The sequence below is a fragment of the Chiroxiphia lanceolata genome, chromosome 23 (genome assembly GCF_009829145.1).
Source record: "Chiroxiphia lanceolata isolate bChiLan1 chromosome 23, bChiLan1.pri, whole genome shotgun sequence".
Classification (NCBI taxonomy): domain Eukaryota; kingdom Metazoa; phylum Chordata; class Aves; order Passeriformes; family Pipridae; genus Chiroxiphia; species Chiroxiphia lanceolata.
In genome coordinates, this window is record NC_045659.1 from 2481910 (window position 1) to 2508513 (window position 26604).

General features: G+C 49.5%; 1 protein-coding gene across 1 annotated transcript; it reads right to left on the minus strand.

Annotated features, from left to right (window-relative positions):
- TRIM29 (tripartite motif containing 29) lies at positions 1-24375 on the minus strand. Its single transcript, XM_032709548.1, has 10 exons — positions 23521-24375; positions 15718-15813; positions 14298-14531; positions 13752-13950; positions 10968-10970; positions 10483-10566; positions 7058-7117; positions 5807-5908; positions 4688-4764; positions 1-2216 (listed from the first exon to the last, which is right to left on the minus strand). Exons 1-10 carry the CDS (start codon positions 24373-24375, stop codon positions 2154-2156), a joined length of 1773 nt encoding a protein of 590 aa, XP_032565439.1. The 3' UTR covers positions 1-2153.
- Between the last annotated feature and the right edge of the window lie 2229 nt (positions 24376-26604).

Below are 26604 nucleotides of genomic sequence, written 5' to 3' on the forward strand. Positions count from 1 at the left end.
GTCAGACATGGAGCTCTCTCCTTTATTTCTGCAGTGTGTGTTGCCCACGGGAAGGGGCCTCATTTACATCAGCGCAGCCGTGTCCTGTCTGAGGAGCTGGAATTCCTCTTGCTTTGCTGATCAAGACAAACACGACAAAAACAGTTCATGCACAATACACCTGAAGCCTCTCTGCCACATTCCCCGGGACTGAGAGGTGCCCCTGTGCCCCTCTGGCAGGGCAAAGGGGCCGGGGGACACCGGCAGGGCTGGCAGGGGGGGCCTGGCATCCCCCCAGGAGCAGCTCCATTCGCTGGGAAAAGTTGTGTGTGCGAGGTCTGTGAGGCCCTGGAGGAGGGGACGGGCAGCAAACAGGCTGGGGGGGCTGCAGGGGTGGGGACAGGGCAGGGGACAGCAGGAGGAAAGGGACGTTTGTGTCCCCAGGGTGGTCACAGGGGCGGTGCCCAGCTGGCACCACAGAGCCCTCTCTAGGGCAGGGAAGAAGGGGGGATTTAAACATCCAAGTTTTGGAGGAGGAGGAGGAGGAGGGATCACTGATGCATTTTGGAACATAAAGAGGAGGTGGTGGAAGCTTTTACTGGAACCCAAGTGATTACTGGAACCTGCTCAGGGGCAAACCAGTGAGACCTAGAGGGGGCTCGTTCTCTCCTTTCACACACATACTCCAACCCTCCAGGGCTTTTCCAAGCAACTCTATCCCAGTTTCCCTTTCTTCACATCCTGCCCTGCCACACCAGCCCCTTCCCCCTCTGGTCATTAAGGCAAAAAAAAAAAAAATAATTATAAAGTGACATTTCAAGTCCTCTGGAGTGACCAACGTTCAGCCTCACAAGTTTTGTACGAGGTGTTGCATTAAAAAGCAGAATCTTTGCACGGGGATTAGTCAGAAAATAATCCTCAGGGAATGACAGGTGGGACCTCTCTCAGGCATTTGGGGGCAGGAAAGGGAGGAGGGGGGTGAAGCCATTCCAAAACCTGCTTGAAGAGAGCAAGCCATGAAAAGTAGCTGTTAGGTCTTGGCTCTCAAGGTTGGAGGGTCCTGACCCTGCCATGGGCCACCTGCTCCCACTGACTGACCCAGAGAGGCTTTTGCACAGCGTGGATTTTACCCCTCAGCCTGTCCATGGAGAGGGAAAATCATCTCAGGGAGCTCATGGAATGCTTAACCAGCCCTGGCTGCTTTGCAGGCTGATGTGACTCATCTGTCCAGGGGACAAATAAAAAATATTATCCTGAGCAAAAAGCCACGGGACTAATTTTCATTGCCCACTGCAGGGGAAAAAAACCCACCTGAACTACAGTATATAAATCAATTTTGGTTTAGGGGAATTAAGAAAAACCACTAGAAAACAGGAAAGCACCCAACACCTATGGCATCTAATCAATCTTGTATTAGCAGGATGGATTTTCTTTTTATTTCTTAATTTGAAAAGGTGGCTGGAGGGGCACTTTGATGGGATGCAAAGCCTCTCTGCCCTCCACCAGCAGCCGGCCTTGGGCTGCAGCAGCTCTGCAGAGCTCCTGTCGTGGCTTTTTGGCAGGCAAGGAGCAGAGCTGAGCTGGTGGAGGACCCTGAGGAAGCGTGGTGGGACCTGCAGGGCTCCAGGGAGGTGGCAGTGCTGGACCTGCCCCCAGTGAGAGCTGGGTGTCCCCAGGAGAGGGTGGGTGACAGGGTAGAAGAGACACAGGAAGAGCTTTTAGCCCATCACTGCTCCCAGGGGCTGGCTGGGACCTCTCCATCCTGGGCAGAGCTTTGGGCTCCCCAAGCTTGGGACCTTCACCGGGATTTGAACAGCTCCTAAAAACACACTCGGGGCAAAGGGGACACAACTGGCTTGGCAGGGGCTGCTACCCAAGCATGCATGCTTCCCAGGAGAGGCAGAGCAGCAGAGGGAACAGGGAGGGAACGAGGAGGGGACAGCAGAGGAGAGGGTTATGTTGTTAAGGCCTGCGGAGCTTTCAAGGCAATTGGGTGATTTGGAGAAAAAAAAAAGTCCTTGTTTCCTCTAGAAAAGGCTATTCCCTTCTGCACCTTCCCTCTCCCTGGCAGAGATTAGAGCAGTAAGGTTAATATAGTAGCAGGTACATCCATGAAAATCCGCAGCTGAGTCTTCACTCCAAGTGCTGCCAGCTCTTCCCTAAATCTTCAGGGATCAAGGTGCCTCGTTGGAAGTGGCTCCATTGCCTTTGTTGACGTAAAAGGGGCGGTAATGTGACTGCAATGGAGAATTTGGGGCATGTGAGTTTGACCCACCTCCTTTTTCTGGCCACCTACACCTCTCACCCTCCTGGGCAGCCCAACCATTCCTGTCTCACAGACTCCTCAACACCTGGGGCCTGGAGGAACCTCTGCCTCACTTCTTCACTGCTGGAGGTGCTGGAGACACCAGATGCAGATAAATGGCTTTGCTTTCTGATTTACCTGAGCCAAATGAGGCTCTGCATCATGTAAAAAGCTCAGACTGTGACTCATGGCTTGATGAGGGGTTTTTTGGGAGGAGAGGAATGTCACCTTTATGCTGCTGTCAGTGTGTTTGAATTGGTCACTAACTCAGGGGAGTTTTCACACTCGAAGCTGTGTGCAGTTATTCAGGTTGTGAGGTGTTTCCTGGTGCTCTCTGGCTGGCAAACCCAAACTCTTGTGCATGGAAATACCCTCACAATGGTGTGGTTTTTATTTGCCCAGTGCTCAGTGCTTGTGTAAGTGGAGAGACAGGGGGAGATCCTACAGGAATTGCTGGTTTCTGTCCCTCCAGCTCATTTTACTGCAGTCCCTGAGTGCATCTCATCTCATCAGGACCCACCCCTGCATTTTCACTCTTATCTGCACCATCCCAACAAGCAACACGTGGCAAAGGTGTGTTGTGCAGCCTCCTGTTGGCTCTGGAGGGCTGCAAACACAACAGCCAGTTTATTTATTTATTTGTTGTGGTCACTGGCTGCACTGGCAGAACCTGCAGCCCTGGGTGAGAAAATGCTCACCCCACTGAAGCAGAGAGCGTGGAAATCAGGGACAATTGGGTTTTGTAATGCCCAGCCTGTCTTAGGTTTGATCCACTGCCCAGATCCCCCATGCAGAACGTGGGAGACACCTCACAGAAAACACACTGCTCCTCTCTTGTGCAGCACTAGTTTAATATTAGGAACAGCAGGAAGGATGGGCAGAGCAAACCCAGCCCATCTTGCTGCTCAGTGCCCCACTCACCTCCTGCTCAGTGTTCCCTTTTGTTGAAATTCTTTTCATTTTATGGCTTTAATTTCCAATATAATTAAGATATGGAAGAGGGGGGGCTTCGTTTAAAAGAACTTCCTGGGGGTTAAAAAGACATTCCTCCTTAAACTGAATAGTCCTTTGTGAAAATTCATATTTACAGACCTTTTAGAATGTATATTACTTAAATACACATTTAAGACTATTTTACAAGCTAGATTATTGGCCCAATAGACCATAAAAGCTCCTGCAGAGATACTGCAGTCCAGAGCACGCATTTCTATTTTGGTACTTTTAAATGCTTGTATTTATCAGCTCAGTTGTTGGGTTCAGGGCTACCTGGTGAACAGAGGTTATAAAAATGAAATAGTCATTACAAATGGGAGCATCAGCGAGGAAGGGAGACAGAAAAAAACAGTGACTGGGTGGGAGAAGTTCCCCAGGCTTCCTCCTGACGTTTTTTTTAGGCAGGCAGTGGTCAGACACAAGACAGAAGGGATTGCAAAACTTTGCTGTTTCTTGGAGATACCTTTTGCTGTAGCACATTCAAGTCTGGATTTCCTCAAAGTGCCCCAGTTTGCCCAGGAACATCCCCTTTCCCAGGCATTCATCTCCTGGGGAGCCTTGAAAACTGAGCAGATACAGCTGCAATCCTCAGGCAGCCACTTTCTAACTGCTGTGTATTTGTTCTGCTTTCCTTCAGTGTGGGACTGCCCTCAATTCTTGACCCTCTGCTCCTTATTTCCATGGAACAGTAAATACTCTTTCACAAATGGAAAACCAGAAATTAAAACAAAACAACAACAAATAGATTTCATCTGAGGGGGCAAAAGCTTGACAGTCTTAATTCAGATCATGCAAGATCTTAATGCAGCACAGTGTGAATGGATGTTAAGGAAAAATAGATTGACTTTGTGCTTCTGTGCTAATGCATTAACTGTTTGTTAACCCTGTACATTTGAGATCACAAGACCTAAAATATCACTGTCCTCTGCCTCTTATAATTGTCTGGTTTGTGCTAACAGTGTAAAATGAGTGACTTAGAGACGTTCTAGTGATTTCTGACTCCTCATCTCTGATGTTGCATTTGCCCAGTGCAGGACATAATTAGGAAGATCCTTTTATCTGGTTGTCTTTGGTGTCATTTGCACATTCTAGATGTCACAGACTAATAAGAGTGTACGACACCCCTGCAGGGAGGAGAATCCCACAGACAGCAGCATGTGTGTGCTTACAGGACTTGTGTAGGGCAAAACCTTTCCCAAATGTCATTTTGCAGTGTTGATTATCCCCCCAGCCCAGAGCTGGGGAGGTGGTGGTGGAGGGGTTACTCTGCATCCCTGACAGGAGCTGTTGACTTGGAGCTTTTCCTTTCCCCTTTCCAAAGGCCCCATCCCTGTCTCAGGTGTCCCTAGAAGAGGCAGCTCTGCTGCTGGAGATGTGCACAAGCTTTCCCACCAAGGAGAGGTTTCTTACCAAAACAGACTGTTTGGTGGATTTCCACGTCTGTGGCGTCACCTTTGCAGACTGATGTCTCACTATGGAAGGATAAGCTGTGACAACATAAAACAGCCTGTTACAGATCAGCCCCTGCCACCACCCCCGTGTCCCCTGGCCAGCGTCGGGATGAGCAGCAGGACTGGAAGTGCCACATAATTAGTATTGCAATTGCTTCCCATGGAAATGCAGCCATTCCTGGGGTGGGACACGACAGGCATCAGACAGAGTCCTACTCCACCACCCAATCAGTTAGGAAAAGGGAGTAAAGGAGGTCTGGCTAATTAAAATGTCTGAGGAACGCAGAGAGGTGGAATGCAATCAGACCAATTAAATTCAGGCCAAATCCCAAACTCAGCATTCTGACTCTTGCAAGGAGCACTCCAGGCTGTTTAATTAGTGCAAAGAGCTGAGGCCTGGGGTTCATGACAGCACCTCTGGCAGTGTGATAAGCCCTAACCCCCTTCTACCACACCAGCTCTGTTCTGACTCAAAAATAACACCAGCCCTGCTGTATCACAGCCAGTTTCAGGGGATCAGACAATGACCTTTCCCCACCATCTCCATGTGCAAATTAGTCAGACCTGACTCTCCCTGGCAGGTGCTGGTGCTCTTGGATTCCACCTCTGGTGCCCTTGAACTCATGAAAAGAGGAGGATGAGATGGTGAATGTGGGATTCTGGTTCAGGTGAAAGAGGACAGGGGGCTACTGCATATTTTTTTTAAGGTTGTGCTCAGTGTCTCTTAATCTTTCAGGATGAGACTGGTGAGGCTGGAGGGGCAAATGGCCATGAACATCATTCCCTGGTATCTTTCTCGCCTCTAAAATCATCTAAAATTTGCCTCTACCCATTACAAACGAAATTTAAAATCCCTTCACCTCTTCACTGGACAAAACTTTGCAATAGTTGCTAACACTCCTTAATAAACTCCCCTTGCCCTGGCTCAGCAGAGTTGCTCATGTAAACACGTGCAGGTATCTAAGAGACTGGCAGTCAGGATTGCTCCAGGCCTTCTCTGGGGGAGCAAGGACAGGATGAGGTGTGTTATCAGCTCAAAAAGGGGCAGGAGGAAGGGGAAATACTCAGTTCCTAGTACCGGTCTTAGTGAAGAGGCTCCCGTCAGACTGTTTGCTGAAGTCACCGGGCGGATTCTGTCCCACCGAGGAGAACTGAAAAGGCAGCTTAGTACCATTGCCTACTGGAAGACAGAAGAGGTGGTGTTATTCCGTGCTGTTATTCCATGGTGTTCCACGGGCTGCAGTGGAGCAGCCCAAGCATTTTCAAAACACACCCTGTAAGAGCTGCCTTTGACTGGCCCAAGGGGTGGGGGGGAGGTGGGAACAAGTGGCTTTGTCCCTCTTGTCTCGGTGACAAAAGGCAGATGAGAGCAGTCAGCTGGAGGGGCACAGTGTGTGGGAATGGAGTGATCCCAATGCTCCAGGCAGGGAAGAGCCTTTCTCTTGAGAGACCCAGAGGGCAGGTGTGACTGAGGAGCAGCAGCTTCCTCGCAGGTAAAGTGCCTCTCCAGAGACAGGAGTAATGACTCCACGGCTGCCCGAGCTCCCTTGCCTCCAAGCAGTTGAGGCTTTATTCAAAGCCCATTGAAATTAAAGCAAGGCTTCCCCTCCTGGCCTCCTTGGGGTCAGGCCCTGGCTGCCAGAATGAATCTGAGAGCAGAGAGATGAGAGGCAGACAGCCCTGCCTGTGGCATGGAAAGCAGGAATGACTTGGGTGTGGCTGTGAGTCACCAGAGCTCCCCCAGGTAGGGTGGCCGTGGCTGCCTCTGAGCGAAGGGAAAGGCTGGACCCTCTGAGCATGAAGGAAGCAAAGAAAGAAAATACAGGTGAGGAAAGGGAAGATGGGGATCTGGGAAGAAAAGGCTCCCTGCTGCTGGTTCTCGGTGCTCAAAGCACCCCCTTCCCCACCCTGCTGGATGCTGTGCAGGCAGTGAGCATCCTCTCGGTCTCTGAGAACTTAGGAGCTGAGTAAAAGGTGTTTGTGGGATGGAGAGGAGCAGCATTGTGGTTCTGAGACTGGCTGGGAGTATCAGGAGTCCTCTCCTGGCTCTGCCACAACCTCCACACAGAGGGTTTTGGATGGGGATTTTGTGGCTCCTGTGTTTTCCACCTCCTTTCACTGTCTGAAGAATGAGAACCAGGGATGCCTTTCCCTGGGTTTGGGGTGTGCAGACAGTGCTGATCAGCCAGCTCAGGGATGGCTCTGGGAGACAGGGACTGGCAGGTGACAGGACAGCTGAGAGGGGAAGCAGGAGAGGTTGGTTAGGCAGCCAGAAAGCTGTGGCACGGGGGGTTAGATCCTCTGGAACTGAAGTGGGAATTACCCGTACCAAGTGTTTCCTCAGTTGCTTGGAAGGAGGAAAATTCCCATGATCGTGGGTTGAAATTGGCTGTAAAACAAGAGCATCCAGTTCAGCAGTTGGCTCCTGGTGAGCTGGCTCAAAGGCCTGGCATTGCTCTAGGAAACAGTCCCAACCAATTTGGGAGCAACCCCAGACCAGAAATCTGGGTCCAGGGAGCAGAGGAAAGCCTGGTCTTTTTTCCCTGGATTCTAGGGAATGGTGAATAGACTTCTCGTGTAGAGAACAAAGCTCTCCCTGCCACAGAGCTGACTCGAGCTGCAGAAAATCACCAGCTCAGGTTTGTCTACTCAACAGGACTATTCTGTAGAGGGAATCTGTGTGCAGAGCTTGGATTCAGAGCTCGGGAGACACAAGGGGAGGAACATTTCCTGCAGGAGCACAGGCTGGGACAGGCAGGTGCTCCAGGGCTTCCCCAGGACCTCACCCTGGGGCTGTTGTGCCCCTTTTGTGAGGCACTGGGCTCCCAGTAAAGCAAACCCAAGCTGAACACTTGGAGCTGCTATGCTGCCATCCTGTGGGCTGCTGCTCTGCTTAAGCCCTGTTTCTATTTACACTTCTCTCTCTGTGTGTTGCCTGAATCCCTCCTACTCTTCACTCAAAGACTTCCAAAGGCACAAGATGATCTTTCCAACCTCCTCCTCCTGGCTTTGGCCAAACTGTTTGCAGCATCAGGAGAAGAAAGCTTAGTGGGAGAGGACAGAAAGGAGCATGGAGCAGTTGGAAAAAAAAAAAATCGTTCCTCTGTCTTTTGAAACATTTTATGTCTCCCCTCTGCCTCATTATGTCATCCCTGCAGGCAAATGTTTTATGCTGGAATTACAGAATGGTTTGGGTTGGAAGGGATTTTAAAATGATCCAGTTTCACCCCCTGCCACGGGCAGGGACACTTTCCACCAGACCAGGTGGCTCCAAGCTCCCTCCAACTTGGCCTTGGACACTTCCAGGGATGGGCAACCTGTGCCAGGGCCTTTACCACCCTCTGAAGAAAGAATTTCTTCCTAATATCTAATCTCCACCTCCTCTCAGTTTGAAACCATTATTTATCACACTCTCTTTAAGGACAAGAGCAGTGGAAGTCTCCTTGAATTTAAGCAGGGCTTAAAACCTTATAGGCTCAGCTCAAATCCAAGCAGTTTCTTAGTTTAGGTCACTGCAATTAGCACAGAGCATTACTTGGGCAGCATTCCTCAACCCAGAAAAAACTTTCCACTGTGGCCTCAGGCAGAGTTTGCAGTGACCCAAACCAAGCCAGAAAAAGGGGTGTGTTCCTAAACTCTCATGAGATCCTCAAGGATTCTGTACACATGACACAATGCAAAGGGTGGTCCTCTTTTTCCCCACCCCCCATTTTACAGAATTCCTTAGAAAAGATGCAATCAACTGTGGTGCCAGACTTGGACATGACACATGGAGAGAGCACAGAGAGCTCCAGAGAGTTAAATGGTTATGGCTATGTTGCATTATTCATCAGGCAATCCTGGGCCAGCCAGCGTGCCAGATAAGTGGGTCACATCTCCTGCTTTGCCTACTGACTCATTCTGTTCCCAAATTCCCCATCAGTGTGGCTTCAGCAGCTGGATCCTTTCTGTCCTGCTGGAGCCCTGACCCTGCTGGAGAAGCCAGTGCAACCACGTGCTTTAGTTGTTTTGGACAACAAAGTGACTTTGTTGGTGGAAAACAGGGAATGGGTAATTTGGAAGGCAGCACAGGCTGTGCTCTCAGCTGTGTAGGTGGAATAAATGTTCCCCCAGTATCTGTAGGGCCACTGAGCTGCACATTGTTGTACAGCCCTCCCAGTGCTCAGGGCAGACACCACTAAAGGAGGAACCCTGGATTTAGCAGTGCCTGGTGATCCCTCCTGGCACTTCAGGAGGTTGGGATGCTGGATCCCAGCAGGCAGCCAGGGAGCTTCTACTCCCAAGTGTCTGCAGCTGATCCTCCAGGAGGAGCAGAGGGAAGTTCAGACATTACAGTGCTGTGGCACTGCCAAAAATGGCTTTTCCCTTCCTTTTGCCATGTCCCAGACACACATGGCAGCAGTGACAGCAGGATGACATTGTTCCTCCCATCCACACTCCTCAAATGCCTGTGGGGCTGTTTCCACCTGAACTCAAAGCTTCCCTTCTTGGGTAGAGACAGGGTTCAGCTCGTGCAATTTTAGAATTAACTTTCAAACTTCCCTCCAGGCCGAAAAGTTTTGGGGTGCAGGGCTGAGCCTGTGGTCTCTCCCCAGCATCATCAGCTCTGCTCAGCAGGACACGTCCTCCCCTGACTGCACAGGGCCTGCAGAGCCCTGGGACAGCTGGGGCAGCAGAGCAGCACCAACCATCTGGGAGGTGTTTGGAGACAGGCTCCATGCAAAACCAACCTCTGGCAAGATGCCCCTCTGCCCCCTGCTCCGGGGAGCCTGTGGGAAGCAGCCCTGCTGAAGTCTGGGAATGCCAGCCCTGCCCCTGGCATCTGCTCCAAACAACCTCCTCACCCCCTGGGCGCCAGGCAGGGCTGCCAGAGCTGCCAGAGCTGCCAGGCGTGGGCAGGGAGCTGAGGAGAAGGGCAAAGGGGAGCTCCAGACAAAGGGCTCAGTGTTGGGATCTGGGTTGTCCCCAGGAAACCCCAAAGCAGAGCAGGAATACACCCCCAGGGCAGTGCCACTGCTAATTGCTGGCACATCCCTGCCCACCATCTGGCTGGAAGCATCTGGCAAACCCTGGCAGGGCTGAAATTTGGTCACTTATTTTGTGCTACTCCTCCTGCCCTTTTGTTTCCTACAGGCAGTGCCTTTCAGCACCCTCAGCTCCTCACTCTGGAGGCTCCTGATGCTCATTTAGAAATGGCAACTGTAATTTTGGAACTGGATGTGCTGAAAACCCTCATTCCCTCCAAAGGCTCATCCTGTAGTGGGTCATGCAACAACTGGGACATGAGCAAATCACCAGGGCTCTTGTTGCCAGAGCTCAGAAAGGAACTCCAGCCTCCTGCTTTTTTTTTTAGGACACGTTTCTCACTTCTTCTGTCCTTTTCCTGTAAGGAAAAAGCATGTTTGCTGGTGAAAGTCAAATCCTAATGCAGAGCAAGCCTAGAGCAGCTTTCACACTCGATGGCACAGTGAGATAAGCTTTGGGTGGAGAACAGCACTGACTTTAACCCAGTGAGACATCTTAAAACTATCCATTCACAAACTACACTCTTTGAAGTCACTCCAGCTCTTCTCTTTTTCTGCCCTGTTTGAGACAAAAAGGCAAAACCTTCTCAGAGCTCTGTAAGCTGGAGAGAAGACTCGGCATAAACGCGCAGAGGGACGGAGGAAAAGCAAATTTTGGGACACATTATCAGTGAAGTTCCTTTCCTAAGCTGTGTTTAGAGGAATCCTGACCACCTGTAGGGTGCCATACCTTTGGGAGACAGGAACATGGAAAACCTCTTCAAGTTGTCAGGCTGGTTCCACTCGTAGTTGTTCATCATGAACCGATGGTCACCTGGAGGAGCAGAGCAGGGAGGGGGAAGTTTAGTGGCCCTGAGAGGGAGGGGAGGAGGGAGAAGGGGAAAACAGGGTGGGATTGCTTCCTCAAGCGCTGCAGAAGTGATTCTGCTCTTTGAAAACAAGTTCCTCTATTTTTCTCATTGGCTGGGAGCCAAAGCAGTGCTGTGGCTGCCCAGGGTCTAAACCAGGAGGTTCCCTGGGCACAGCCCAGCTGAAGCATTTGGCCACTCTGGAGCTGCCCTATCTCCTAAAAAACAACATAGGGAGGTTTGAGGCTTGTGGCATTTTCCTACCAAAACGCTGCTGTGGGGCTAAAGATGTCCCCCACTTCAAAAGCAAAGTGGTTTGGGCTTGGCTCCTTTGGTGTTTAACCTGAGCACAGGCCTGGCTTTCAACCCCCTGCTCTAGGACTGCCAGTATTTGAAGCTCCAGAAAGTCAGTGCTGGGAGGGCTCAATGGCTCCTTCAGTTTTTGGAGAAAGGTGTTAAAATAAAGTAGCAAACAGCTCTAGACTCTTGGACAGGGGTGGTTGGTTCAGGCCTCGTGCAAGGTGGATGAAATCTGCTCTTTTGGCAGCTCTTTCACAGCCTGGGTTTGGTTTTCTGACACTGATCCACAGGAAAAGATGTTTTATCAGTGCACTTGCTCATAAAAATGCTTTCTTTGAAGGCCTATACAAACCCATTGTTCTCTGCAAGGAAGTAAATTTGGTTCCCGTGTTTAAATAGTTCCATTCTTTGATTCTTAAGTCACTGAACAAACTTTTCTTTTATTTCTCCAATTTATTTCTGTGTTATTTAAACTCCCTGGATGCTCCCTGATTATTTGTCTCCTTGCCACTCTGCTACGTAGGTACCTGTTATGACAACTAAAAGAAAGTGGATTCCCTTTGGAGTCTGCTATTAAGCAGGTTTCATTCCATTAATATAATATTTCTTCCTGGGAAGGTTTTTACACCAGAACATCAAGCCAGTAGCAAATGAATTTGTTGCAATGACTCAGGGGGAGTCCGAGTTAATTAAATCCATTAAGTAATTGTGGAGCTATTTCCTTGCAGTCACTGGATGCAGAGTGCTGCCCTCTTTCATCTGTAACTGTAGTTTGGAAAAGGGAGAGCTCTGAAGTTCCTGGGACTCACCTTAAATAACATTTCCCAACTGAGTGGATACCACTGTTCTTTTCATTAGGCAGACTCCAAGCTGTGTCCATTAAATCCCTGCTAAAGCCTCTGGAAGTACCCAGGTTTCTGGCAGCGTTTAGTTGCCCTGCTCAGAAATGTTCTGGCACTTGAATTCCACGGATTTCAAGTACCAGTGAGGGCTTCTGGCATCAGTAAAAGGAGGAGACCCCAATTAAAAGTGATCAAGTATCAAGGAATAGTCAGTCTTTATCCTCAGCTACCAGAACTGAGCACGAGCATAATCTTGTTGGGTTGCACAAGTGGCCAAGCAAAAATGTCTTTGCCTCAGGGCTGGCAAAAAGCAGCTCAGCAGGTGGAAATTCTGCAAAGTTTTGGGGGAAAAAAAAGAAGGAAGAACAATGTACAGAAGTGATTTTTGGATCTGAGCTGATTGTCATCTCCTTGTATTCGGTTACAGCCACATTTCTCAGCATGAGGAGTATTGGGGATCTAACCAGGATTGCTGCAGCCTTAACTGCTGAAAGGTAAATAATGTTCAATTCCTGGCTCTGCTTTAAGGGCAGGGGGAGTTTTAAAACCTGGCTGTGCATCATGAGCACTGTGGTCTCTGACTTTTCTGCAAGGTTGGTTCTCTGTTCCAGAAGTATCTGGTCCATCTAATTCATGTCTCATGGAGGATGGTGGCACTAGACAGTGTAGTGTATTAATTCAGGAGCAATGTAAGTGCTGTGAGCTCGAATGAATTAACAGGGATCTTGCAGGTTTGCAGTAGATTTGGATGAACTGGACTTGAGGTTATTCCTGCATCTTTTTGAGCCACACACCCTCCTGAAGAGCAGGGTACAATTTATCCTCCCGTTACATATCTTGACCTTTATTGTTCTGGTATCTGGGGCTCCTCAATTACTAATAGATTATATCCTCCAGCAGCCTGGTGAGATAACTGTTAATTCCCATCCCTGTTATTCTTGGGGCAGGAGGTCATTTCATGGGATTAAGTAACATGCCCAAGGTTACAAAGGCTGTTTGTGGGAAGTGAACCTTGGTTGCTCAGCCCCATTGCAGTGCCCTAATCTTAGTCCTCCTAATTTTAGGTGTTAGCTTGATGCAAGATAAATCCTTTATTCAGAGCTAATTGGGAGCCACTGAAAGAAAGTGGGTTAGAGCCTTAGAAGAGTCATTGCTGTGCTGTGATAATGACCATTTATTCACCTGAGGAACATCAGCTGTCCTCAGGAATCACTGAGGTGTGGGGACCCTTTGGTCCCGTGTGTCCCTTGAAGCCCCTGGATCAGGGCAGGCAGGAAAGCTCTGCCAGGTGGATCAGGGGCAGTTTTATCCCAGTTCAAGCTGTAGCTTAACTGAACACCAAAATGGAGACCTTTCCCCTTGGAAAATCAGACTTTAAAGTATTAGATTTCCAGTGGCAGGGGCTGGCAGGAGCATTTTGTGGCAGGCAACTGGAAGGGGCAGTTGTAAAACTTCCCATCACACCAGCATGTGCTGACCCAGCTGCACAAAGAGGGTTTCAGAACTGCCCTCCTGAGGTGGTTTCATTCACCTTCCTGCCTTCTCCACTGCCCTCAGTGAGCACTGAGTTGCCTCAGTGGATGTGTGGAATCCTCCAGGTAGAAACTGTGGTGCTAAAACTGGAAGGGCTTGCTGGGGGCCTGGCACGAGGCAGAGTGTCCCTCTTGCAGGAGGGGAGGGTCACTGTTCACGACCCCCAAAAAGAAATCTTGCTCTCAAGTGCCACACAGGAGGTGGCTGAACCCTTAAATACTGTGAAGCCACAACATCCAACAGCAGTCAGGGAAGGGGGGCTGGTTTGGATGCCTTGGTACTTTAAATTCAACTGGCTCCATCCCCGCATAGGTGTGGTGGGATAACTCTGATATTCCAGAAAGAATTCCAGCTACAGGCAGTGTTCCTCCCGCTGTTTTTCCTACTTTCTCCACTGTGCAGAGCGTGTTCAGCACACTTCATCTCCCCTGGGTTTGGGAGAGAAGGAGGAAGGGGGGATTTTTGGGCTGTTTTACCGTTCTCCATGTGGTTCCTCTCGATGAAGTTGCGGCCCAGGTCTGCCTTGCAGATCTTCTCCACGTGCCTCATGCAGACGTTGAGCAGGTCATCCCTGAGGAGCCCCATGGATGGACTCATGCTCTCCCCTTCCAGCAGCACACTGTAGGTTGGGAGAGAGGGAGGGGGCACGTAATTCCTCATCAGAGCCCCAAATTCCTGCCAAAAGAAAAAAGAAAGGCGCAGAGGTTACTGAGGAACGTGAGAGCTGGAGGGTAGATCCCAGGGAACTGGCTAATCTTGGGCTCCAAGTAGTGTGAGAGCTGGAGGTGGAGGGGGCAGGCAAATGCTCTGTCCATGAGTTGTAGCCATCTGTAAACAAACCTGCATGTCTGAGTCCATCCTTCACCTCCCAGAGCAGAAACAGCTCCAAACATGAAGTTCCTGACTTAGGTGTGCATTGAACTGGAGAAGGTGAACACGTGTTAAACTCACATGGGATTCGTCCTTAGGGCAAATCCTGTCTTCTGTGGGAAAAGAGAAAATTACAGTGAAGTCTCAGTTACCTGCAGGAAGAGCACGGAGTCACTGATCTGGTGGATCTGCTCCCTGTTCTCCTTGTCCTCCCGCAGCAGCTTTGCCCTCTCCTCCAGCTCATCCACGATTTCTTTCACATTCTCTGATGCAATCTTCTCCCTCTGGTCCAGGGCAGCCTTCACCTCATCCCTCTGCCTCTCCAGGTCACGGATCAGCTCCTTGAAATGCTGGTCCACCGTGGCTTTCTCGTTGGTGGTGTAATTCTGAGGGGGAGTTCGGGGAGAGGAGGAGCAGCAAAGACACAGGAGAAAGAAAATATTCAGCTTTTCAAGGAATAACTTTGCTAACAGAGGGACACAGAGGGGGATATGTCCAAGGACTCTCAGCATTTAGACTATGGAGACTCCAGGTAGGCAAGTTTTAGCATCAGAGAAGTTGTGCCAAGAGAAGTAATAGTTGTTCCTGCAATGATTTTGTGTATGTAATCCAAAGGGCATGATGTCTTCCTCACTGTTAGAGCAGATCTTTTATTTCAATTCATAAACTGCACTCTCAGGTGATATTTAAAAACACTGTTTAACCTTCTAAGTCATGGTTCTGGCTCCTCAACAATTTGAACATCAAATTCCCCCCATTTCAAAGGATGAAAAGTGCTGAAACACTTTTTACAAACCTGACCTCGAGGTCCCTCTGAAACATTCCTCAGAAAGACTGTGGATGTAACTATATTCAGAGTTAAAATTTCTAGGTCAGGTTTCCAATAATAATAATAATAATAATAGTAATAATAATAATAAAGCAGATGAAAAGCAGAACTGGTGAGCCAGTGTGTGTGCACCACATGAAAGGGAGAAGAATGGCTTTGTCTATTAATATTATGCAAATTTTCTGGGGCGTCTCCAAATAGTGTTTTCCCTGCTCTATTCAGTTAGGGTATAAATGACAAAAAAATAATACCATTGCTGTATTGCAACCCCTACCATGGTGAAAGAATTATAAAGGAGCCTTATATCAGTATGGAAATGAGCTGTTCCACTATAAATAAGATGTTTGTTGGGGGAAGTGCTGCCTTATCTCAGTTTGGGTTACCCAGAGCCCTTCTGCAGGTTATTTCTGTGTGTGGTCTGGTGGGAAGAGGAGCAGAACACCTTTGTTTCCGACTCTGCCTGGCTGCTGGGGGTTGAAGAACCATCAGGCACCCAGAGCAGGGAGGTGCCTGGGGTGGTTTTGTAACAAGGCTGTGCTGCCTCTCCTTGATCTCCCCCAGGACTTGTCACAGGGTGGCTTCAGCAGCAGTTCTGTTGCCAAGGTTTGGCAGGACTGAGCTTGGCAGAGCGAAGGGTGAGGGATGGGGTGAGTCAGAGCTGGAGGTGGCAGGGAGATTGAGGAAAGGAGGATGTGGGAGAGTGGAAAAGAGAGAGACAAGTGACCTTCACATCTCACACACACCTTGATCCGGTCCCTCTCCTTCTGCCACTTGTCCACTTCATCCTCCACCTCGATGATCTTCAGCTGCAGCTGCTCCTTCTGCAGCGAGAGCTCGGCCTGGGAGAGAGGGGAAGGGAAGGAGGGAGTCTCATGAGCTGGGGCTGAGGGTGGCCCACTTCAAAGCAGCTCAGTGCTCCCACTGGCCCCGAGCAGGGATGGCCGGGAGGCACAGGCTGCTGGCACTGCTTGAAATGGAGATCATGTGCTGCCACTGGACAGCATCCCAGAGCTGCTGCCTGGCTCAGGAGATCCAGCTCGCTCAGCAGCAGCACCCACCTACCACCGTGCCTCTTTTAATCACATGAGAGGCAGGAGCTGGAGGGGGAAGAGGCCCTGTTTCAAAATTCAGCTGTGTGTGCAGGGCAGGGCCCGTCCCAGGGTGTGCCTCTGCAGCAATAACAGTTTCCAGCTAATTACGGAATGACGTTGGACGAGTGTTGCAACAGGAGGATGATGCCTCCGGCAGGAATTCTGTTTGGACAGGATTGTGGATTAATTTGCTCTGAATTGAGAGCTTTCATGTTATGATGAAGCTGGGGAATGCTTGGAAAAAATAAAAAAAAAGAAAGAAAAGAAAGAACACAAAAGGAGGAGGGAGGAGGTGGAGGAGGTGTAGTCAACCTGCTTGGCTTAGATCAGCAACTTCCCTGGGGTTCATTTGCATTTGGTTGTGCACTGGCTTCCCAGAGAAGCTGAGAGCAGACACTGGCAGGGCAGCCCATGGGACTGGAGCTGAGGGATGAGCCAGGGCTGGGCTCTCAGGGATGCCCAGGGCCAGGCTGTTGGAGATGCCCAGGGCTGGGCTGTCAGGGATGCCCAGGGCTGGGCTGTCAGGGCCAGGCTGTCAGGGATGCCCAGGGCTGGGCTGTCAGGGATGCCCAGGATCAGGCTATCAGGAATGCCCAGGGCTGGGCTGTCGGGGATGCCCAGGGCCAGGCTGTCAGGGCCAGGCTGTCAGGGATGCCCAGGGCTGGGCTGTCAGGGATGCCCAGGGCCAGGCTGTCAGGGCCAGGCTGTCAGGGATGCCCAGGGCTGGGCTGTCAGGGATGCCCAGGGTCAGGCTGTCAGGAATGCCCAGGGTCAGGCTGTCAGGGATGCCCAGGGCTGGGCTGTCAGGGATGCCCAGGATCAGGCTGTCAGGGATGCCCAGGGCCAGGCTGTCAGGGATGCCCAGGGCCAGGCTGTCAGGGATGCCCAGGGCTGGGGTGTCAGGGATGCCCAGGGCCAGGCTGTCAGGGATGCCCAGGGCTGGGCTGTCAGGGATGCCCTGTGCCGTTAACTCCAGGCAGCCCCTCCCTGAGCCCTTCACAGTCACCACCTCCCTGCCCAGCACATCATGACAAAGCCTTTGTTGACACATCCCAAGGTGTTCCCGTGTCTCCTGTGTGCACAGCTATGACCACAGGCAATCTGGCTGTGGGACACTCACCCCAGAGCTCTTGAGGAACTACCCAGTTGGCAGAAATGACCTGTGTTCTGCAGCTGGGCTGTGTTGGGGCAGAAGAGTCCTGCAAACCTGCTGCTCCTGTGGCAAATGGTTGCATGACCCAAAACCACTCGCATTGAGAACAGCAATTAGAGGCAGGGGAGGTACTGGAGGGATAAATCTGTTCCCACATGACTCGCCCAGCTGTCTGTCCAAGAACGTAACAGAACATGAAAATCTGGGTCTGTACTGATCACAGTCACCCTCAGAGTGGGAGCTGAAAACGTTCCAATTCTCCATTCAGGATGGAGAGCAGGCAAGGAGCTGTCAAGCAGCCCAGAGCAGGAGACCAGCCCATCAGGGCTCCTGTCCTGGTGCCAGTCCCAGCAGAGTCTGAACATCCCCTCGAGCTGGAACCAGGCACAGCTGCCTCGGAGAGCCGTGGACTCTCGCTGCTCCAATTTAGGGAATATCCATTTATAGAGGGAAAGCAGTTCCACAGTTGCTTTGTTGCCTTGTAAAACACAAGAAAAGGGGGAACCAAAAAGGGAAATGCACTCAGAATTGTCTCAGGGCCAGAGAAGCTGCATCCTCACACTGTCACTGTCCTTGTTGTTGGGAGTTAGGAGAGCACCAGCCCTGTAAATATGATCCAAACACCCTGACAGCCTTCAGGAGTGAACTGAATGAGGTCATGAGCTGAATCTCATCTTTTTCGGGGTACAAATGAAAGGGTTTTGTGGTACAGGTTCATCAGGCAACCACACAGGCTTCAAGACGAGAAAATTTTTTCTATTACTGATCAAAAGAATAAAGACTTGAGTTTGATCCAATAGTTTTCACATTTCCAAGACAGTGACTTGGAGGAATCCATGATTTTTTCATGTGAGAATGTCCTCTGCATCAAGACTCTTTGCACAGCAGGAAAATGCAATGAAATAAAAACATTTTAGATCATTTTTTTCCACTGCACTGCATGAACCAATGTGAGAAATCACACCAAAATGCAAGTTGTGTCCTGGAGCCACAGAGATGGTATTAATTGTTAGCAAAGCAGTTAAAAAAGCACATCTCCTGAGCAATTATTTCCCTCCTCATCCCTAAATATCAGGATATTCTTATGGCAAGGATGTAAGTGAAATCATACAGAGAAGCACTGGAGGGATTTTTTTGGAGGAGAGGAGACCTTTCACAGCCACACAGACACTCCCAAACACAAGGGATTTGAAGAGAAAGATAACAGGAAAAAAAAAAAAAGTCAGGTGATGGCTGGAAGGTGATGATAACAACATGATACATTTATAGTCCTTTTTAATTAAGATGGGTCTCCAAGGAATTCTGGAAACTATTACTTGCTCAAAAGTGATACTGAGCTCGTTGCAGTTGTAACATCCCTTTGCCCAGAAAGATAGTTTGGGTGCCTCTGGGATGGGATGTAACAACTATTTAAGGGCAGACCCACACAACAATTTAGAGTGAGAGATTTATGACTTGCAAATGGAAATTACAGAGATAGTTCCAATAGCCAGAATGCAAATACCACACTCATCCAGGTTTGGCAGGGGTTAAAACATCCCTCCTGATGGCAAAAGGAAACACCAGCACAGACACCAGCAAGGGCAGGGGAGGTGAAGGGAGGTGTGGTTGTGTGATAACTACAAACATTAAAAAATACAACCAAAAAATCCCCCAAATCACAGAAAGAAGTGTTCAAAGGAGGTCCAGGGAGACTCTGGAATAGTGCAAGAACTGGTGACATGGGCATAAGGATTCCTAAGGGTGCTCTGGAGATGGACCACATCATGATTTCATGAAGTTTTTAAGATTCTGTTCAGTCTGTGACTGGCTGACAGATATATATATATATATAATTACAGGTACTAGGGACACTCACCTGAACTTCATCCCCTATGAGGAAACTTCTCTCCCAGCTTTCTTTGTATTTCTCAGATTTTCCAGGGTGCACAAACCCTGATTCTCTTGTGATGGACCATCCAGAACAAATCCATTGGGTGAGTCTGGGGTTCAGAATATCCCAGTGACAGATAACATAGAAACACCACCCACTGCAGAGAGAGTCCCTGCAGTGCAGAAATAACAGTGACAGTGAAGAAGATCTAGGAAATCCAGGTTTAGACCATTCAGTTTGAGTAGAGCAAGTTGAGAAATGATGGCACTGAGAGTCCTTGAGCTAAGATTGGATCCCCTATTAGAGTCTAAGTTAATTAGGCCAGCCAAGAGGCCTAAGTGAAAGTTCAGAGTGTACACCTAAACATCCACAACTGAACCCAGCCCTTGTGCTGTGGAGAGGACCTGGAGATGTGAGATTATGAGTCTTGCATCATGATGCAACTCGTTTTTGCAAGGCAGCAGTACAAGCATCATCATGCCCTTAATGCTCTGGGAACCCAGGGCCTGAATCAGGGAACACCCCTGTGTCACCAGCCTGGGAGAGCTGTGCTAATTACTGCCAGCAACATCCCAACCCACTAATGAAGCTGGAGAAGGGCTGTTCAAACGAGTTGTCCCAGTGCAGGGCCAGGAGTGGAGGTGACACGGCTGAGAAGGCAGGAATTTGTTTGAGATATCAGTTCTGCTGGTTTTACAACTGCATGTTCTCCTCAGTGGGCTAAAATCTCTGGAGCCTCTGGCAGCATCCTGGAAAAATGCCACTGTGGGAGCAGAGGCCAGAAAAGGCTCTCTGCACAGTTTGAAGAGAATTCCTGACTTGCAAACTGGTGGATTTTCCCTGGATTCTGCCCTCACCGTAGAGGCATCAATGCAGGAAGCAGGCAAACAGGCAAATCTACTCAAATCCCAGTTTGCAGCAGGTCACTTTCCCAGCTTTCCAGCAAGGAAGAGCATCCTGCAGTGGCTGCACCACGTCAGGGGAAGGAGCATCTCTGTTGAGCTGCATGACCCACAACTGCTGTGGATAAGGTCTCACAGCCACACTGCATCAGTGGAATGCTGACATTCCCTGTTGATCCCATGATATTCCATGACACTGCCATACTGATACACTCCTGTTTGCTCTCTGGTCAGTGAAAGCAAGACAGGGAGGATGGAAATCCCTCTGGATCCATCCCTGGGGATGGCTGACTTCAAAGCCTGGTTCAACCTCTGTGAAGTCCCTTTCAAAAGCAGCTTCCTGGAGACCAGGAACACCCAGCTCCCATTCCTGCACAGCAGTTCCCTGCACCTGAGGGACAATGTGAACCTTTCTTTAGAGGTGAAGACTCAAAGGAAAAAAAAAAAAAAAAAGAAAAATGAAATCAAAGTGCCTCTCAGCAGAGCTGACCTGCCCTGCTGAGCACCAGGGCTGGTGCTGGGAGGTGATGCCAGGGGATTCACTGCCAGGGGATTCACTGCCAGGTTATTCAGCTCTGGCACTGGCAGGCAGAGGTGAAGTTGTCTCGTTTTTGGGAACAGGCCTGTAAAACAGGTTTGGAATGAGGGATCCCCTTTCAAAATGAAGGATGCTGTCTGCAAGGGGGGCTCTGGTTCTGCTGATAAATCAAGCTGGCCACGGGGTTTTATTCCAGCGTACAAGCTGCTGCAGACAATTCTCACTTCTCAAGCGTTAAGTGGTTATTCCTCAGCCTCACAGACTTTTCCTTGGCTGTTTCTTGCACTGATTCTGGTGCAGGGGTTCCTTTGCCTTTAAATCTGTAGCAGGAAACTAATGCAAAGTGGATCTGGGGAAGGCATTAAAGGTTTGCTGGGTAAAATAAGCAAATAGCACTGGGTGGAAACTCAGAGCAAATGGCTCTGTCTGAGTCCCTGTGCCTTTCCCTGGTGTAAAAGGAAGAGGGGGGTGAGTGACTCTCACCCCAGGCTCCTGAAAAGTGGAAGATGCTGCTGTGTTCTCTGTCTGAGACAGAGATATCAGCCTTTCCACTGCTTGCTAAATGCTCTAAGTAGTAGGTGTGTGTCTACTGGCTTGTTTGCATTCCTCTCCTCTTAAGCTCTGTCTGCACCATGAAGCAAGCAGAGTTTCCTAATTCTACAGCAGGATCTTTCCCAACACTGAAGCACAGCATCTCTGTAGGTCTGTAGCAGACAGACCCATGGAAGAGGCTGAATTCTGCACTAATTCTGCAGTGCAGGAGGACAGATGTGCCTGAACCACCTGATTATGGGACAGTTCTGTGCCACCAAATTTCTGAGCACCCAGAGTGACAGTGCAGCACCACACAGAAACACCAATTCTCCTGGAATCCTCTCCAGTTTTGGAGTCATGGAATAGCCAGGGACCAGGGAATCCTTGCAGGTGAACCAGTTAATCCTCGACATCCAGCACTGTGTGAAAGGGTCTCTCTGTATTCTGGTCACCAGCCCCGTGGCACAGTCAGCAAATTTGGAGGTAGCAAAGCTCCCCTGGAGCTGCTTGGATTCCAAGCTGTGAAAATGGGGCAGGGATAGGGATGACCTGCTGTGGGGTTTTTGCTTATCCCTTCCACAAAGGCCCTCAGCACCAGCCACTCTCCCAATTTGTGGTCACATTCCAGCTGTGATTTGCAAGGCTTGATAAGGGTAGGTGGTACACACAAAGGGTTGGAAATGTTCATTCCTCTTTGTGGTTCTTGCTAAGGCTCCACCTATGGTGAATAAATCAGGGCTTAGGAATAAACATTTGTAAGCAACAGCTCTTCTGTTAATTGTTTTTGTCTGAGTGAATACTCGCTCAAGTTACAACAGGACCGAACTCGTTGTCAGGAGAAACTTGCACATGTGTGTGATTCATATTGATAAAGCCCTAAATCCTTCAGGCTTAGCAGCAGCAGGATCAGCACAGGACAGTGCAGGAACTAAAGCATGGAGCTCATGAGTGGCACAAGGACTCCAAGGACTCTGAGAGAGAAATCAAACCTCATTTAAATCATAGGTAAGGTCTTCTCTGCTCAACTACGGTTCCCTCTTTAAAAGCAAGGTGCTGTCGACCCATCCAGCCACAGGAAGAAGATCTGGCTGGCTTTGCTTCCTCAGGAAGCAACTGTTAAGCTCATTCCAGCAGAAACAGCTCAGAGGGATCGGACACCCTGGCAGACACCAGACACAGCTTCATGTTAGAGCCGTGAGATGTTCAGAGCTGACATCAAAACCACAAGAAGCAGCAATTATGGAACAAACAGCAGGCTGGCAAGCCTTGCAGGGATTGAAGAAAGGCTGGCTGGGGCATGGGAGAAGCTTTGTCTGGTTTCAGCAAAGCTGCAGGTTGGAGATGACATGGCAAGGACAGACCAAACAGGGAGACAGAGATAAGCTCCACATGACATGCTCTTTCAGCCTTATGAGATAAATCTCCCCAGCTCCTTAGAAAGAGTTCAACTGGTCTTCCCATTAAGGATTTCTAACAGCAGGCACTTGTGTTTGCCTGTTCCCCACATCAGAGCACTGGCTTGGGCTGTGCCTAAGAACAGGATTTAGCAGGTCTGAGTTCCCTTCCAGTGTCTGCCACTGTGGGACTCCAGGCAAATGGTTTTCCATTATCATGTCCTGGGTGTCCTTTCTGCCACCTCCCCTGCCCTGTCTGCTTGGAAGGTTTCTAGGCCAGGACATGCTTTTACCATCAGTGAACCTGGTGAGACCCTGAGCTTGTGGAATAATCATCACCCACCCAGAAAACAAACAGCACGAGGCTTTGAGCAAACAGAGGTGAAAGGCATTTCATCAGTGAGCACTGTCCCACATCTCCTTAGATGTCCATCCTCTAAACCCATTGTAGCAGCACTCCAGGGGAAATGATCATGTTTTGTGCTCACACCAGGGTTTTTTCTTCATCTAAGCTTCAAAAGCCTCTTCCCACAGGTGTGGCCTGACATTATTCATTATTATATCCATAACAGATAAGTAAAAGAGCCATAATCTCACTCTAAGGAGCTGAGATGGCAGTTTTCAACAGTACCCACCAGTCACTTTAGCAGTCTCTGATCTGACCACCTGTATTCTGGAGGAACCTGATGCCCACCTTTCTGTGCACAAACACTGTCAGAACTCCAGACTGACTTTTTCTAGGGCTTTGATTCAGCTTCTGCCTAAAGTCAGGTGTGCAACCAGGGGTGGAAACCACGTTCTCCATCCCCCAAATCAAATCTGCAGCACACCACCAGCGTTGTGCTGCTGCAACCAGCCATCAGGAGGACAACAGTCCCATCACAGCAGCACCCAGGCAATAGCAGTCCTCTGCTAAACACTTCCCATCCACCACCCCTGCATCCCAGAATTCCACACAGACATGACCTGAGCAGAGATTGCAGGCTGGGGAGCAAAGGCTGGGGTGTCACATCGAGATCTACAGAGCGATGGGAGCACGAAACAAAGAGAGAATTAATTACCTCTTTCCCTGCTTTCTCGATCTCCACTGTCACAGTGCTGTGGTTCTTGTGCTCTTGGAACATGCAGAGGTAGCAGATGCACATCTGGTCTGTCTGACAGAACAGCTCCATGGTCTTCCCATGCACAGGGCATTTTCTTGCTTCGAAGTCCCTGATGGGGTCCAGGAGCTGGTGGTCCCGGAAAGCTGCTCCCTCCAGGTGGGGCTTGAGGTGCAGCTCACAGAAGGAAGCCTGGCACACCAGGCAGGACTTCACAGCCTTTTGCTTGTTGTCGATGCAGGAGTCGCACAGAACATCCTCGAGCTTCACCCTGGGCCGTGACCCAGCTGCTCTGTCCGGCTTGTTGAAGGGTCTTCTCAGGTCCCCCGTCTCCACCAGAGGCAGGGAAGACTTCTTCAGGTCCCCCATCTGCCCCCCAGAGAACAAGGACTTCCTCCCTTCCCCGTCGCTGGGCAGGAAGCTCTTTTTGGAATCCAAGGAGAAGAGGGACTTCCTGAGGTCGCCCTTCTCTGGGAAGGAGAGGGCTGGCCTCCTCATGTCTCCGATCTGTCCGCTGGCATACTGCATCTTCTTGGAGTCAGCCGAGTCCATGCTGAAGTAGGTTGACCTCTTCTCATCGGATGACTCCACAAACTGAATGATGGGCCTCTTCCAGTCACTCCCAGAGAAGAGGGAGCTCTTGATTTGCCCCGTCTCCAGCGCAGCACCGCCCGTGCCTTTTATAGCTTCTTTCTCACCCCCGCCAGGGCTCGTCGCCTTCTTCGCTTCTTCTTCTTTCTTTGGGGTGGTTGGGCTCTTCACATCCTCGGCCTTCCCGGCGGTCCCGTTGCTCCTCGCTGCGCTCCCCGTTTCCATGGTCTAAACAGGGCAAGTGGCTCCTGTGCTCGCTCGTCGTTCCTCCAGCTCCTGCCTCTCAGCCCCCTCCAAAGTGGGTTCCTCTGCCCTGTCTCCGCAGGGAATGGCTCTGGAATGCAGGAAACCTTCTGCCCGAGTGAATGACGCACCTGGAGCTCCCGGCGGGGAGGAGGAGAACGCCTGGATTATGCCGGGGAGATGCAGGGGGGAAGAGAGGAGCAGACGTTGAGGGATCAGAAGCTACAGCTGTGCAAGTTAATTATACAAGGCAGTCCACACCCAGGAACATTCTTGTCTAACCAGGTTTGGGAGGAAGGGCTGTTTATATACATAGAAAATGCCTTGGTTAAAAAAAAAAAATCATTTTCATTAAGATGTGGCAACCAGTCCGACCGCTTTGTTTCAAAAATAATTCTGCTCCCAGCTGCCAGGGGCTGAGGTTCCCTCCTCGCAGAGATGGGCAGGGGTGGAGAAGACCACGAGATGCCCAGGATGGGTTTGTTAACTGGGTCATCCACATGCACCAAAATAATTAGGGCTGTAATTAAAACGAACGCCCAGAAGAAAGCGTTCCTCGGCGGGGCTCCCCCGAGGGCTCACCCTGCTCAGCAGGACAGGGAGGGGAAATATGGTTAATGCTGGGTTTAAAAAAAACCCCATTATCTTTATTTTGGGTTTGTGCAAGGCCCATCCACCTAGACCTGGAAATGGCCTGACTATCAGAACAACACAGCTGCCCTCAAGTGAAAATTGCCCGGTCCTGCTCTTCCCACAGGCCATGGAATATCCAAAATATGCCCAGTAAAACAAAACCTCCATTGTGTGTTCTGAGATAAGGGTTCAGGTGGATCCCGTGCAGCTCTTCCCATGAATGTCCACTGAGCTCAGAGACACACCTGGAACACACCTGGAAGAGGAACTGTTTTGCAGCTACGTGGCCAAAATATTCCTTGCGGGAAAAAAAAAAAAAAAAAAAAAAAAACTGGTAGTTTTAAAAAGTTTTAAAAGAAGTTTTAAAAGTAGATCTGGCTCCGCTGGCTGGTATTCCTGGGAAATGTTCCCTTGTTGGAATCACAGACTTCAGGAGAAAAAGGCTCTTTGCAAGCACTGGTGAATTCCAGCAACTTCAAAAGGAGGAGGTTGATCTCGTATCACATAAATTCAGATTATGCCCTGGATTTCAATGAGATTTCTCTGAGATTAATGTCCAGGGTGTAAATTAACCATGCCAAAGATTTGTGCTTAATTCAATTTTCACAGAATGCAATGGCGGTGTTGCTGGAGAGTGTGATTTTTAGCTGTAATAATGTCTCATTAAATATCCATCATGAAACCCCTGCTGGAAGTGATTTAAGCAATGGAGGAAAAGTCCAGGTCTGCAGCTCTTTTTGAGGAAAAAGAGACAACCCAAAGCAGGACCAGGATACATTCTGGACCTGAGAGGAAGAGGAGAGAGCCAGCAAGTGCCTGTCTTACAGATACAGTTTCCAAGGGCTTTGTTGTTTAAAAGGAGACAAAAGGAAAGTGATTTTTTTTTTTTTTTTGCCTCATAGATTTTTCTTGGCTTATAGATCCAGCCCCTCTTACTGCCTGTATGTCATTGTGGCTCTCTGTCCATGAGAAATGGCTCAGTACACAGGATTTTTTTGGATAATAGTTGTTGGGAAAGGCCACACCTTTTGCAGTGATTTCGAATGGACATTTTTTTATTAATAGGGCCACAGTCTTTCATGAGTCACCAGTAGGAAAGGGCAATGCTATTTTTTAGAAACCAATTTCATAAAAAGAAAAATTTGACTGACATACATGTATTTCTTCCCCCCTGGCTGTCTGGGCTGAGCTGTTCTTTATAACATCAACAGCCCTGCAGATCTCCAAGTAATTAAAAATACTGGAGGGTGGAGGTGCCTGTTCTCACGTGTACAGAAGAGACTCAGCAGAGCTTTTCCAGCCAGCATTTAATACCTAAGGAACAAAAAACATCTGTATGAAGAGGTCTAATGTGGAAGAAGGTGGCCTTGGTTTCTCTTGTTCTCCTGCTGCTTTGTTAAGATTTTGGGGAAGGTAAGGCAGGCAAAAGATTAAGGGCTGAATTTTTAGACCTTGACACAAATGCAGAGTAAATCACAGAGTCACAGAATGCTTTGGGTTGGAAAGGACCTTAAAGACCATTTTGCTCCATGGGACACCTTCCACTATCCCAGGTTGCTCCAAGCCCCGTCCAACCTG

Coding starts and splice junctions, on each gene's coding strand:
- TRIM29 (XM_032709548.1), bottom strand. CDS start 24,375: ATGGAAACGGGGAGCGCAGCGAGGAGCAACGGGACCGCCGGGAAGGCC. Junction 15,814..23,520: donor TCGAGAAAGCAGGGAAAGAG/GTAATTAATTCT, acceptor CCTCTCTCCCAG/GCCGAGCTCTCGCTGCAGAA. Junction 14,532..15,717: donor AGGAGAGGGACCGGATCAAG/GTGTGTGTGAGA, acceptor ACTCCCCCTCAG/AATTACACCACCAACGAGAA.